This window comes from Haplochromis burtoni, unplaced genomic scaffold (genome assembly GCF_018398535.1).
Source record: "Haplochromis burtoni strain Fernald_Lab_line unplaced genomic scaffold, NCSU_Asbu1 Contig_406, whole genome shotgun sequence".
Classification (NCBI taxonomy): Eukaryota; Metazoa; Chordata; class Actinopteri; order Cichliformes; family Cichlidae; genus Haplochromis; species Haplochromis burtoni.
In genome coordinates, this window is record NW_024582767.1 from 46300 (window position 1) to 62787 (window position 16488).

General features: G+C 37.2%; 1 protein-coding gene across 1 annotated transcript in view; it reads left to right on the forward strand.

Annotated features, from left to right (window-relative positions):
• The window catches only part of megf6 (multiple EGF like domains 6), a gene marked incomplete in the record, with an annotated part of 58299 nt that overhangs the window by 10996 nt on the left and 30815 nt on the right, over positions 1-16488 (forward strand). Inside the window, 6 exon segments of the mRNA XM_014340852.2 lie at positions 6977-7099; positions 11439-11561; positions 13720-13845; positions 14098-14220; positions 15734-15856; positions 16461-16488. Coding sequence (XP_014196338.1) covers positions 6977-7099; positions 11439-11561; positions 13720-13845; positions 14098-14220; positions 15734-15856; positions 16461-16488 — 646 coding nt within the window.

Genomic DNA, 16488 nt, shown 5'->3' on the forward strand with positions numbered 1-16488 from the left:
TTAGGGAAGTTAGCAAAAGGGATAAAAACCTTTTTTGGCCTTCACTAATCTAAAACTGGAGAAATATCTGATATGCAGCTGTTTGGCTATAAAGCAAGCAGTGCAATTCTGATTGTTTTTCAGTGTGAACTTTTCTCAGAAGAAGATAAAAAAAAATGCTATCTTGACCTTTTGTTGTCTTGTAGGAGAACATCAAAGAGCTGAAAGCGCTGTGAGTCATTCAGGCCTACACACTTCACTAGTTTCTCTAACAACATGGTTTTCTTTATAACTCGTGTTCTTGCTCATTTAAAGGTAAACTTTTCCTTTAACATATGACAGTAAGTAGGCAGCATTAGCAGTCAGTAGCATTAGGGGAAATGTTGGAAGTGAATGGTGAAAGTTAGAACATGCTGACGCTGTGTAACTTAATACATCTTACTACGTGTAATATTTCACAAAAGCTAGAAAGACCTTGACAATGAAAAGTAAGTAGTAACGTTCAAAACTGAAAAATCATCCTTAGCATGATCATGTTTATTCCATATCTGAAACGGCAATGCTGAGATGCTGAACAATCTTGTACGTACAGTTAGGCATAAATCTACATCCATGTTTCATCCTCTCTGTGGAAGGCATTTTTGAGCAAGATAGTTTTCCCAGATGTTGAAGAAAACTCGATGGAATTATGGGGCAAAAAGTTCAAATAAGACAGGGGCTCCAGTTCAACTTTTTAATCCCAATTAATGAACTGGGTTTTAATTTTGGAACTTTGGTAATTACAGAGAAAAACGCTGGTGTTGTGCGCGGATTAAATGTTGGGGGAGAAAGCAGGATAGCACACAGTTGTTGTGATTCATGTCTCTTGTGCTGCACTGTCAGAGAACAAATAAGGTTTTATTATTTACTATTAGGAAATGAAAGATAAGAAAAAAATGTTTACACCAAGTAAATAATCTGTGTCCCCCTAAAACATCTGATCCATCCTTACAATAAAAACAAGTTTTGAAGAGACAAATGGGAAGCATGTGAGCTGCACAAGTGAGTTCACCACATGGTTGAAAGTGAGCAGGGCTAATTGTTTGTCACATAGAAAATTAAGAGCAAGGAGAAAGTAAGCTTTTCAAAATACTTTCTCACATATCAATGCGTCATATTAACAAACCCAGCTATCCAAAATTAGGGCTTTCCATCACCAATGACCAGCTCTGCCTTTCTCCTCCTCTGTTATTGTATGCTTCAGACGGGACTTAAAGACAGTTGGCATTCTTCCTAAATGTTCTGAGCCATGATTGATTGTATCCCTTCCTCAAGCTCGCCATATCTTGAAAACAATCCACCTTTTGTCTCATCTTTAGTTGCCGCTGAGCAGATTGTTGAAGCTTACTTCCTTCTCTGTGACAGGTTCTTTAAGCTCCTCAGCTGTCCCTGAATAACCTTTGACCTTTTGGTATGGTTCACAAGGTCTTTTGCTTTTTCTCCGCAATGGGACACTTCTACATCATAGCTAACACACATTTTCAGCTTCGATAAATAATAATAAATAAAATATATAAATAAAATATATAAATAAAAAATCTAATATAGACAGACATATATAAATAAATATTATATATATATATATATATATTTGTATATATATATATATATATATATATATATATATACATATATACATACATACATATATATATATATATATATATATATATATTATATATATATATATATATACTATATATATATCATACATACTATATATAACATACATAATATAACATACATACACATATATATACATACATACACATATATATACATAATACATAATATCATAACATATACACATAATACATACTATACACACATAACATACTATATCTAATATACATACACATATACATATACATAACACATAACACATATATACATACACATATATATACATATCATATCATATACCATACTTATATAATACATCATATATACTATATACATATATATATTTATGTTATATATATATATACATATTATATATATATATGATATTATAATTAATATATATTATATGTGTGTGTATATATATAGTGTATGTATATATATATATTATGTGTATGTATATATATATATGTAGTATATGATATATATATAGTATATTATATATGTATATTATATATATATGTTATATATATATATTTGTGTATATATATATATATATTAATATATATACCGTTTGCCGTGATATGTATATATATATATATATCATAAGTTGGGATTGTATATACTTATATTTAATAATATTATATATAGTGTATATAGTATGTATATATTGTATATATATATATAAGTGTATATGTATATAGTTGTATATTATATATTCTATATATATATATTATATATATATATATAAATTATATATATATGTATATGTATATGTATATATATGTATGTAAAACAAATCACTAATGGAGCAATGCACTGGAAAAAGATACAAAATCATCACTTGGAACAGCTCACATTTACAGCTCATTGGCAAATAGCAGTTATGTGGAGCTGCTGAAGTAGAATAGCTGAGTAAGAATGTGTCCTGTTTCATGAACGTTTCCAAAAGTTCATGGTGTATATTTAGAGCATAATCTCACAGTTTAAATAATCTTTTTGGTAATGTGTAACATTAAGTTAAATAAAAAGGCTGAAAAATGGCCTGTTATTGTAGAGAAGTGTGAGCTGAGGCTTTTTCTTTACTGGTCTGTCTGGTAAGTATTTCTTTTCACAGTTAACTTGCCATAATAGAAACAAACCTAGAATAGGTGGGAAATAAACACCGGTCCTGCTCCAGACCCAAATTCCATCTATTAAGGAAGAATCAGTAAATCTACTCAGGCTTGAATTTCACTTACGACAACTGAAGCTCTGCTGCATTCATTGAAGAGTGCTGAGAGAGACAAATCATGCAGCCAAAGCCTGCTGATTCAGTTATTGATCCAGACTTGTATCTTTAAATGTTTTACCATGAGGAAAATGGGCACATTGCTGAGGGTTTGTTGATTTATTTAATGTCCATGTACTAAAGGTAGTTTTTTTTTCTAGGGGAAGGAAAAATGGTGGTCCTTGGAGAAACTGGAAAGAGGGGGGGCACTGTATGCTATGCTGAAGACAGTAATGTCAATAACACCTGATGAGATATCCAGGAATAAGGACTTGGTGGTTGATAGTTGTCTATGGAGACCACAAAAGCATTCAAACAGCTGTCCTCTCTGTTCGGCCTAACTGATGGGAAACACAAATCACTTCCATTCATAAATGAAGAAGAAAATAGTTTCCGTCTTGTTTTGAACTTTATCAAGATAGATACATGGATACATTACAAGAAGACGAAAGCTCTGGCAGAAGGCTCACAAAGCCATCTGTTGCAACAAGTTGAGATCATATACAGTATCGCTATGTTTAAAATCGATAGCTTCCTGATAAAATAAGTTAGTTGCACTACTTCGGCTCTATGGTGACCCCTTGGGTAAGGAAGGGAGCAGCTGAAAGTACCTTCTTTTGATGACTGTCTGCAGAGATTTTGAGGCTGAATTATGTGGAATTCTATAACTAAATAAAAAATACATTAAATTCCTGCATATAGGTGACGGTTTAAATGGAAAAACATTTTTGTTTTTTCAGTCTTCCCATTAAAATAAGTGCTATTCAGTAACGATGACAGGGCGACACAGTTCACATTGCTAACACTTTTTAAGCGTTGCGTTGTTTTGTGCTGGAAAAAGCTGGATTTTAAAAATGCCCTGAAAGGCACTAAGTGAACACTTCTCCCTGCGCACCATCTTGATGGTGATGACAAATGACCCTGAGCTAATACGGAGAGCTCATTAAGGCTCCAGGGAGCTGCAGGATCAAAGTGGGGATGTGTGAGTGGGGGGGGGCAGGGCTGTAAGGTTAAGAGTCTATGTCACTTCCTTGTGAGTTGATGAAAAGTATAGAACAGGGTTGTGTCTCTGTGGACAGCTATAGGTATGCACATGTGTGTGTGTGTGTGTGTGTGTGTTTTCCCGGATGGGCATAAAGTTTCTTAGAGCCTCTTCTTGTTAAAGATGAATGGGAAGAGTGTTGGACTTCCATGTAAGTAAAGGCTTGTAAAGCCAAGGCTTACATTATTTATGTGTATTTTTCTGAGGAAAACAATGTGCTAATTATAAAAATAAAACAACTAAGGAAAAGTGATTTATAAAGAGCTAAACCCAAAAGATAAATATCTGTAATATCAGCACTGATCATTGTCTCCTTCAGAAATTCTTGAAATTAATTGTGAATCTGTGTCTCCCTTTACATTACCCAGAAAACCCTGCATGCCCTTGGAAACCAAGTGTGGGTGTGGTCTGAAAAAGAAATATGGCGACCCATCCTTTGTTTCTGAGGTCCTGCAGAACTCTGCAAACTTTTAAAATCCTGTAACAACTAATGTTCAAGCGAAGCATTCAATTTCTGAGGATATTTGTCACGGCTGCTGCTTTTCCTTGCTTCTGATTTCACCCACTGTAAAATATGGAGCCGTATAGTATCTCTTTATTTCCACAGGGAACACACATGGTTGCAATAATTCAGCATCGCTCGTCCAAACTATGGCTCTTTGCATCACATCGCATGAAAGGATTTGAATAGGCTATTGATAACGCATCTTGCGTGCTCAGCTGGAGACAATTTTGTCTAAACTGACTGCTGTGGCTTTGTGCTGTTATCAGGAAGCAGCTTTCACCACAGACTCAAATCCTTTCTTTATTTCTTATTTTTTGAGAATGCAGATGTGGGGAAACAGATATATTATCAAGTATTTTACCTGAACAACATAAACAGTTTTTCATACCCTGTTGTCTTTTAATAACTCTGGCCAAGTCATCGGTTGCTCCATGGGTGTCTTCCCCCTGCAGGCTCAACATAAGAGTACTGCTGAGTGTGTTAAAATCGAAAGCCTTTATTTTTCTCCCCCGAAACCAAAGGCTTTGTTTCATGGCTTATGTAAAATGTATGTGCCTTTAGATTAGCCTTTGCATAGTTAGATAGCGGTATATTGAAGAAATGGGACATTATTCCTTCATTACCCCTTGAAAAGCTAAACAAATCTTAAAAACCACCATTAAAAGCATGTTATTTTATAATAGCATGTTAATAAAAAAAGATTATGACTTTCACAAAGTGATACATCAGACTAATTTAAACAAACACTGTTGTCGTGTTCCTTCAATCTAATAAAAACAAGCTGCCAAACGATGCATTTTTTAAAAGCACGCTGTTTCCTGTTTTTTTCCCCGAACTGTTTCTCCACATTGGAAATTTCCTGTTATTCAGAATAAACAAACTCAATGTACAGTGAGGGGCCACATTTAATCTTTTTAACAGATGGCGACAAGATACTAAATAATATTTCCTTTCCACCTTCTCTGACAGGAGATGTCTATATCTGATGTCTGCATATCACTGACAGCGTATCCCTTTTCAAAACCAGTCCTGTAACAGTGTATCATGGACCAGAACTACTGTGGCAAAAAACAGCATTTTACACTCATTGATCAGGTTCAAGTCAGCTGTATAGACTTGATTCTGATCAATGAGTGTAAAATGTTACACTGCTGTTTTCTATCTTTGGATTGTAGGGACAATAGGTGCCAACCTCATCTGACCAGCTATAAGTAATGGTGTGGGATAGTAAAGGTGGTATGAAAGATTGTAGTGTTTTCAATAGAAAGCAGTTTAAACAGTGGGGACTTCAGTAAAACAGAAATACGCAAAAAAATAAATTAATTAAATAAATTAAAAAAAGGATTTCTGTATATCAAATGAAAGCCTGTTTTACAAACCAGAAACTATTTTAAAGTAATGCCATAAATTAAAATGTCTTCCTTTGTTGCTCGATTATAACTACTGCAGATGTTAGTAACATTTACCAGACCTGCCTGTTATAAATCTTCAGCCAACAATCTGTCTACTATAAAAATAATACTTAGAGCAATATCTCATTGCCATGTGTCATAGATCATTCATATTAATAGGGTTTCTTGTTACCGCTTCATGCATATTAGAAGATAAAGGAAAATTTGTGTGGTGAAATCACACCAGATTAGAAGGCTGGGAAAACCAAGTAAGAAGTAAGGTTAGATAAACATATTAAGACTTTGAAAAGAGTTTTAATGCCAGTATTTTTTTTTTTTTTTAATTTGACCTCAAATGAGGACTTTTAGTTGGGTAGTAGAAGGGACACTTAGAAGATCTCCTCAATTCCATTGACATGCCTTCTGTAGAGGAAACAGAGTCTAGGGACAAAAGGGATGACTAAGCCATCACTGGAGGTGAGGTCACTGAGGTAGTTTGGCGAGGCCTCTGGAGTGGATGAAATTTGTCCCGAGTTTCTCAAGGCTCTGGATGTTGTGGGGTTGTAACAGCTAACACGCATATGCAACGTTTGTGGAAGTTGGGGAGATTGTACCTGGACTGAAAAACCTCTTCAAGAAGAGGGTCTGGATGGTGTGCTTCACGTTTAGGGGGATCATACTCCTCAGCCTCCCCTGGCAAGGTCTTAGTCCATCTCTCTTGGTTGTGTCCTGTGGGTAAACGGAGTGTTAGGTTCGGTGGTCTCAGGATTGTGTCTCTTGCACTTGAGCAGTTTGTGGTTGAGCAGCAGGGATGAGACTTTCTCCTGTTCTTTCATTGTGCTTCATGAGTGCACCGATCCTTAAATCCTGTCAATAGACTTCAATTTTATTTATATATCACTAAATCACAACAACAGTTCCTCAAGATGCATTGTATTGTAAGGTGAAGACCCTAAAATAATACAAAGAAAAAAATAAAAAGAAAGGAAAGAGGCAAACAAACAAAAACCCTACAAAGAGTTTAGGATGCAGTGAGGCCAAAAATCCTTTTGTCACATTTAATTAAGCTGCAATGTTTTGTTAACTGTGAATTAACTTAGTGAACTTAGCCTTCAATGTTCTTCTTTCAGATGTTAACGAATGTGAAGTGGATGAAGGCGGCTGTGAGGGGTACTGTTGCAACACCATTGGCAGCTACTACTGCAAGTGCCCTGAAGGCAGTAGGTTGGGGCCAGATGGCAAGGCCTGCAATGGTAAGGTGGACATCTAGAAATAGCTGGCGTACAAACACTGACCTCCTGGGTTAACTTCATTGTTATTATTATAATATAATATAATATAATATAATATAATATAATATAATATAATATAATATAATATAATATAATGTGCCTGTGAATTTGTTATCATTTAGTAGTGCTACGACTCTGTTCTCTGTAATCGAGTTCATGTAACTCAGTACTAATGACTACTGAGCGTCATGTTTATGTCCCAGCTTGTGTAACCCCATAGCAAGACGGCCCCTAGCTGATTAATTATGACATCACTATAAAGCTTTTTGCACAGAAAGCCCTAAATGCGATCATCTTCTCTTCCAACATTTTATGGCAGTCCACTTTCCTGCTTCAATTTACCTTTAGTCTGAAATCATAAATGCACTGAGTAATTAGTTACAGGAACTACAATGAAGGCATTTTTGCATGGGCTTACTTTGGCTGCTTGTCTGCCTGTGGTCAAGTTTTTCCCAGCGAGATAGCATCGCAATCAAGACACAGTCACGGAAATTCTGTGCAAGTTTATTAGGGTAAAAAATAACGTTATGGTAGAGACATTAGGTGCCAATCATAACGTTATTTTTGATGCAACTTCCCATTTGAAACAGTCAAAGTTACGGCACCAAAACCGCTTGGTTAGGAAAAAATAATTATGACATTGCAGGAAAACACTGGCGTGATCCATTTTTCAGTATCTGCCCATCTTCTTCTCCTTCCTAATCCTTTCTCAATCTCTTGATTAGAAGCTTTACTGGAGTTGTTTCTTTATGCAGATGATGCACTCAGTGTTCATCTACTGTATAGGCAGACATATGCCATCATTTACATGAGCCTGTGGTACTGTGTTCCATCAGCAATAGCACAAAAAATGATCACTGTACATTTAATTTAGGCCTTTATTTTACCATTCATTGTATACTTTTTGGGCTTTTTAAACTCAGAGAGATAAAAGTTAACTTTAGAAACTTTTACATAGTGACACCTATTATTTTGACTAAAAACATTGGTGCCATCTATAAATGAACGTGAGCATTTGTTCACATTCATCCATGTGAGGTAATTCAGTGGCCTTTGTGTTTTCTCCCTAAGTATTTCTTGAATCTGCTACATTTAAATGATCTGGCCTCTGTAGACCTACACATGCATCTGTCCACACAGGCAGTGCTGATATATTATAACAAGCGTACCCTCCCAGTTCATCTGTCTTCTTTGAAAGAAATACGCTGAGTTATTTGTTCCTAAAAGCTACAGGTGTGAACAAATGCTCCTGATCTTTGACCTTTAAGACAGGATAGTGTCACTCTAACATTTTTATGCCTCACAGGTTGCTGGAGAAGTCAGGAGTGAGCAGCATTAGCAGCATTAGCAGCTGTTCATTTCTTATTTTAGGGGCTTTTGTGTGAATTTGCGTGAAAGTACAACCTGATACTTACATAGCATTTTTCACTTGCACCAAACACTCATAGACTCACACTCCAATAGATGCATCAAGGGCAACTTGGGGTTCAGTATTTCGCCTAAGGACACTTTGACATGCAGGTTGGAGGAGCCAGACCGGGGCGGGTGACCCATTCTATCTCCTGAACCACAGTTGCCCCATTTGTTCACTACATGTGGTTAAATTACTGGCAGAAAAGAGTGTTTTTGACTTTAACATGTGGCAGAAAAGAAAGTGACGTTACTATTTTTAGAGTTTTATCTGACCAAAACTGAAGCACCCTGAAGATTTTGGTGAGAGAACTTGCTTTGAGTTTTTGGTTCTCACTAAAATGGGCTCTTTTAACATTCAGACTACCTTTTTTTAAAAAAAGAAAAAAATTCTACCTCATTTGTGCCACTAAAGCAGTTCAGCAGCATGTTAGTAGGGCTGCTGTTTCACCTAATTGTATGTGTTAGCTCAACAATTCTGCTGTCACATGATATGACCTCCTGACCTGTGACACCTCCAGCCCTGCATGCACCTCACTGTGTGTCTCACGCTGAAATGATCTCAACTGGGGAAACCAATAAGCAACCTTGACAAACTTTTTTCTGTTTAGCTGTTTTGGATGTTAAGCATCATTCACAATACCAGTCATACAAAAGAGCCTTGTTTCAGTGGCACACACCTTACGAGTGCAATGTGCAGTAAATATTTCTAACATCCATGTATATGTTCAAAGAATGGGGCAAACCATTAGGAATTTCTTTAGGCGACTATAGTCTTGCAATCACTTTGGAGAGGATTGCCCACATGGGTTTGCCAGATATTTAAATGTGTAGAAAGCAAAACACAAACACAAATAAATGCACACATAAACTACATGAAAGTGATTTAGTACATTTGTAGTACTTAGGAAATTCTCTGACCTCAGAGAAACCAGAATTATGGTTGTGTTGTGCTTGCTCAAATAAACTGAACCACATGTTCCTGGGAAAAATACAAAAAGAAAACTTTATTTGGGCAGTCATTGCACACACAGGCCTAACAAAGGAAGTAGTGTAATCTCAAAAAGTCAGAGATGACAAGCAGGAAGAGTTTTGGAGGATCTTATGAGCACCGTCCCCAATACGTATACGTGAGTTGAGGTTTCAGGTTTTTGGCTTCACGGCTTCCTTCTCTCTGACACACACTATAGGAAAAACAGTGAACAAATGAATCGTGTGCAAAGAGCATGATAAACCACTCATCACTCACACCAAAGAAAGTGTAGTTGTAAAAGTCTTGATGATATTCACCGTTTCATCGTTTTGTTCACAGGAGACATAATATGCAGTTAGCTCTTAGTGTTTTTCTTCACTAGTAAAACTAAAGGAGCTGATGGGGGAATAAGCTGAACAGCACACTTAATAATTAACATTTTAAAGCATGAGAAATTGGAGCTTAAAATTGGTTAAAATTACACAATTACACCTCTTTATTCCACAATCCCGTAAAATTGCGTTATTCATTTTCTGTTATTTGGCGTGCGTCAAACGAAATGTTTAATTAGACCACCTCAAAGCTGGGTGGGACTTTTTTTTAAAATTAAGGATGTAATAAATTCCTTGTTTCTAAAAAGCTCATTTTAATCCTTCATTAAATTGAACGCTGTTCTCTCACAACTGACCACAGTTACAGGTGTCTCATTCCTGAGCAAAGCGAAAACTTTTAATCAAGAAGCAGAGAAACTGTTCCATATTCATCACTGTGATGGCTGCAAATTTCATATTTGAATCAGTCAGAAGCAAGGTGTGGTGCACGCAGGGGCGGATCCGGAGAAATTTTCTTAGGGTGGCATGAAGGTGGCAAAGAAATCAAATGGGGTGGCAAAATCAAAGCCTCCCCCCCACCCAAACACATATGCACAAAACAAAACGACTACACAACAGAACAGCTACACAAGACAACACAATACACTAAGTATATGAATATGTATACACTCCACACTAACCATCACAAATCTCCCACATCTAAAAACTCTCTCTCACACACACACTTGCTCGCTCTGTCTCGCTGCTGTTACAGTCACTCCCAAAACTTTTCCCTCTTCCTAAACAACCAAATTCCATATGTTGACTTTTTTTTTAATTGGTCGACATGGTGCATTTGTCCACCGATAGGAAAGCGGTGGCTTTTTCCCCTTTCTTTACTGTTTTCGCGCTGTCCTTAGAAAACGCTTAAAACACACACACACACACAAAAACCTGACGACAGTATTTAGGAAAAAAGCGTGGCTTATATATATTATCATAACTCTGGATTTACTGGCCTGTAATTAAAATGTAAAAACTTTGAAGTCTGAACTTTCAGTGTGGGTTGAAATTGAAACTCAGCGTGGCTGCAGCTTGTTGCTATGTCACCTTAAAATAGTCATGTGATTTGGAGGTGCAGCGTGTTGGTGGACCACAGAGGGTTCATAACACTCACCTTTCTTCCATTTCCAGAGTGTAACATCCAAACACCTGTGTAAAATCCGAAATTCCCATGTTGTTGTTCAAAATGTGCTCTGGCACAATCATAAGCATGGCTTGCTACTGAAAGCAAGAAAAAAGCCGGTCCTGCTATGGGCTGAACCATTTGTTAATGTTACAGGGGGGGAACACTGTCCAATACATTCAGTTTTAGCATTTATATTCACTGTTGACTGTAACTACACTCAAACTGTTAATGCTATCTTATTTTAATAAACAACACTGTCATATGCAAAACTGGGGTGGCACTTGGGGTGGCAAGGGATCATTTTAGGGTGGCACTTGCCACCCCATGCCACCCTTCTAGATCCGCCCCTGGGTGCATGAATACATATAAATATATATCTGTATGAGGTATGCATGCATTGCATATCTGTGTGTTCAGATGTAGATGAATGTGAGGAGCTCAATGGAGGATGCCAGCAGACATGTGTCAACACACCGGGCTCCCATCACTGTGAGTGCAGTGAAGGCTTCCGCATGCACTCAGATGGTCGAACTTGTATCGGTAAGTACTAAAGAAAATGATTTACAGCACTTGTGGAAACTGTTTTCTATCTACTCCTCCCCACACCGTATTTTTCCCACATTAATAATTCAGGATTTTTTGCAATCATTCTCTTTGTAATAAAACAGATAAAATACAGTTTTTTAAAAAATGGTTTGAATTTATTGCACTTTTGAAGGATAGCCTGACATTCTGAGAATTTGCTTGTGAGCTTTCTTTCCAAGCTTTTGATGGGAATATTAATGTCAATCTCACCATATTTATTTTATGAAACTTAAGCAACAGATCATCTGGCGATCAGAGCCCTTTACTACACGTTCATGACATTAGAAAGGTTATGCCATACAAATACTTAGGATACACACTGATAATGCACTTACTCGGAACATGGATGTAGAAAGTGTGTATACGAGAATCCATCAGCATCATTGTCTCTGATGTTTTTAGTGTTTATGGCAATATTTTGTCATTTATGTTTTTTGTTGTTGCCATGATTTGTGCCATGATCTTATCTTACCAAGAGTGCAAACTGGAGGCATAACTGACATGTATACTTTCACAACTGCTCGTTAACACAAATCTGTAATAAGTCAGTAAACAACTCAGTGCTTTTAAACATGCAGACATGGTCAAGATGATCTGCTGAAGTTCAAACTGAGCATTACAATAGGAGAAGAAAGGTTGTTGGTGCCAGACGAGCCAGTCTAAGCATTTCAGAAACTGCTGAGCTGCTGGGATTTTCCCACACAACAATTTCTATTGTTTACAGAGAACAGTTCAACAAAAAGAAAATATCCAGTGAGCGGCAGCTTGCTGGGCAAAAATGCTTTCTTAATGTCAGAGGTCAGATGAACATGGTAAGACTGTGTCAAGCTAACAGGAAGACATTAATAACTCAGATAACCAGTCATTACAGCCACGGTATGCAGAAGAGCATCTCAAGATATGAAAACTTGGACTACAGCAGCTGAGGATGACAGTGGGTGCCATTCCTGTTAGCTAAGAGCAGGAACCTGAAGCTACAGCTCACAATAGATGTCTGAAAAAATGTTGCCTGCTTAATGAGTCTAGATTTGTGTTGCAACATTCAGACGGTAGGGTTCAGACTGCGGGTGTTGGCATAATGGTGTGGGGAATAGTTTCTTAGCACAACGCGAAATCGTAATCCCAAAGTGGGCGATATCATGGATGTGGAGCAAATGTGTGACGCTGTAACATGAACCAAACTCTCTGTGGAATGTTTTCACCACCTCGATAAATCTGTGCCACAAAAAATTAAGGGTGTTCTGAAGCCAGGATTAGCAAGGTCTACATAATGAAGTGGCCAGTGAGTGTTCAGTCCAATGAAAACCAGACTTCATTGGTAGCAGTCACTGAACACAGTTAATGCCAGAACTAATTTCTTCACTTTGGGTTTTGTACAAATGTAACAAACAGACGTAGTGAAAAAAACAGAATGAAAGCGTAGAAGCTAGAGCTTCATTGAATAATCCTTGTGAGAAATTCAGACACAATTTAAAAGGAGAAATGCAAGGCGGTAAAGTACTTTTACCCTTTTAGGACCATAAAATTTGTCATTTAATGAAACAATTTGTTACTTGGAGAAAATCAGTACATCTCTGTTTCTATGTATGTCCCCAAATGCTCTCAGTTTCCAGCTGCAGCTTTGTGTTAAAGGATAGGTGCGGATGCAGAGGGATGGCTAATTGTGTCTGTGGAAGTCATCAGTGTTAAAAGCCTGCCGTTCATTCAGTTTTACAGCCTGTGTCATCATGTCTGTGTTTAGAGCACCCAGAAGGCACACGGCTAATATTCATATTTGGCACGTCATTAAGTTGCAGGAATGATAGGATGGAAAGATCATTAGAAAATAAACTAGAGGTAGTCATTGGACCAACAGGCCTATTGAAGACCTTTTTTTTTTCCAGTTTCCTGCATTTACCCGAGTGTTTTCCACAATTATACAGCTGTGCAACTTGAGCTGTGAAAGGTATTTTGAATTGCCAGAAAATTCAGTTATATTTATCATCCTTTCTAAGTTACTGAAAACTTAGTGCGACTTTCAGCCCCATTAAATCTGCACTTGAGCACCTGAGCGGATGGGCTTTATGATTTTTTTTTTTTTACTGAGCACTCGTCTATCTTCTTTGCTCTTAAGCTGTGAATTCCTGCTCTGTCTTGAATGGTGGATGTGAACACAAGTGTGTGGACACGGGGGACAATCACTACAAATGTGAGTGTCGGAAGAACTACCAGCTGAAGAGGGATGGGAGACACTGTAAATGTAAGTCAGCCTAACTTTTGGTGCAGAAACATCTGTTAAAGTGGCAGAGCTGTGCCTTACACAGCTCAAAATCTGAATAGTCTTCATGGATTTTCTAATGCACTGATTAATTTTACTAGCAATCTTGTTGTGACAGAAAATATATTAATGTGCATGATTCAGATGTCAAGAATACAAATTGTCCTCATCAAACTGTCCTGACCTGGCTTCATTCTGCAAATATATGTATGTGTATGTTTCTCCTCGTGTTAGTGAGAGACCCCTGTGAGGAGAGGAATGGAGGCTGCAGCCAGATGTGTACTTCAGAAGAAGGCCAAGTTCACTGCAGCTGCCGACCTGGTTTTGCACTGGCTGGAGATGCCAAGAACTGTGAAGGTGACAAAGCCCTCTCTCTCACTCACATAGCTATAACTCAGATAAGACCTCTGATTTCCTGTATGTGAGAAAGAAAGTTTTCTATGCAGTCCTGTGAGAAACTAACTACACCATTACTGCTTCCCTATAACTAAGAGGGCAAGTAGCAACGAGGCGCTACTAATCAAATGCACTTAATTATTAGATCATTGGCAGGTGTGAGCAGGTCTAAGCATTCAGGTGTGTGTTATACAATACCATTATCTTACCAGCAAACTCACCCTTTTAGGCTTAAAGAAACTACAAAAAACCTCTCAGACTCTGCAACCTCAGTTAGCATGCTGGATGTTAAAGTTCCTGATTGTTCAGTTACAAAAAGAATGAAAAAGTATGACTTGTCTATAAAAACAACATGGCAGCATGGCACAGAACAAACTGCAAGGCTTCTGGAGCATGCCCTTTGGACAGATAAGACCATAAAACACAAACACAGGATATCATCACAAAGACCTCATTCCAACTGTCAAGCATGATGGTGGAGGTGTAGCGATTCATGCCTTGCAGTCATTGAGTTGACCATGAACTCAACTGTGTACCAAAGCATTCCATATGGAAAAGATATATATAAATATTATAAAGTTTGTATCTGTCTTGTGTGAAACTTCTATGAAAAGCATACAAAAGTGAAAAAAGATATTAGATCCCTTGAAAAATTATATAAATGAAACTTGTATGTTTTGGATACTTACTAAAACAATATATGAAAGTAATGAGAAAGTGGCCACTTTCATGAGTAAATCATGTAAGCCTTATATGATTCACTATATGAAGTAGGCCACATCTTATGCAAGTCTTTTATAAGTTTTTACTATTTCTTTTCCCTATGGGATTGCAGAGTCAAGCATGGCTGAAATTGAGCCATGAAACAGGACAATGAGTCCAGGCACAGCAGCAAAACTATAACAGAATGACATGAAATGAAAAAGAAAATAATCAAGGTCCTGCAGTGGCTCAGTCAATGCCCAGATCTCAACCTAAATGAAATTTTGTGATGGGACCTTAAGAGAACTGTGCATAAATCAATGCCTACAGACCTCAATTAAATGAAACAGCATTCAAAGTAGGCCAGATTCCCTCTGCTACATTGTGAGAAACTCATATGGAAAGTAGTTACTTAATGTTATAGCTAATTGTGGTTCTGCAAGATGTTGAGAGCTGTAATTAACTTTCCACAGGACTGTGCACATCTACTTGTTTTAGGAACTCTGGATTTGGTTGGAGACTTAGCTGCTACTCGTCCAAGAAAGTCAGGTTCCAGGATACAAGTTTCATGAACACTGAAATCCTGTTTACCTCCGCTGTTTCTTAATATGATGCTGAATAATATTCTGCAGTTTTGCAATACAGTAGATAAATCTTTGACACAATCAGTGGACTTTTCTCATGCTCATGTGTTTCTGCCTACATGTCTTGGTGTATCTGTTGACATTTGTCATACCAGGATCTAAAGTTTGTTAATATTTGCCTCTTATAGACATTGATGAGTGCAGCTCTGGCCATGCCAAGTGTTCCCATGGTTGTGTCAACATGTTGGGTTCCTTTAGCTGTGTGTGTCATCCGGGTTTTGAACTCGGTGCTGATGCTAAACAATGCTACCGTAAGTAAGAACTTCAGCCTACCTTCCACAAACTGTAAAGACTGCTGAGTGCTTTTTATTATGCAAATAAGAGAACAACTTACATCATTTCAGAATGACTTTGTTGAAAATGTTCTGATTCAAATGTGCCTTAGTTTTTTTATTTTTAACCCCAAAGGGATTTTCTGACTGTAATGGGAATTTAACTAGTAACCTTTCCTTTGCTAAATAAATATGAATACCACTACACACTATAGCGCAGGCTGGTGCAGCTTGCACATTCTAAAATCATTTTCTTTTTTTTCTGCTAACAACAGAACAAAACGCAAATACCAGGTTACTTGTAAACTGCTCTTTAATTTGAATGACAAAACTTTGCTTGTAAATATTTCAGTGTAGCACACAGGACTGACATGCGTGATATGCCTCAAAATTCAACCGAGTCCTAAGTTATATCCTTTTTAAATCCATCATACTCTCATTAGGTATTTATGTTGAGCATATAAAATGCAAAATTAAATGTGATTTACAGAGTCACTATTACCCAAAAATGCCCCGTGTCATTGACCCTATATTTCATCTGTGGTTGTGTACTGTTGTTGTGGTTTGATCCTTTCATCTCCAGGCATTGAGATGGAGATTGTAAACAGCTG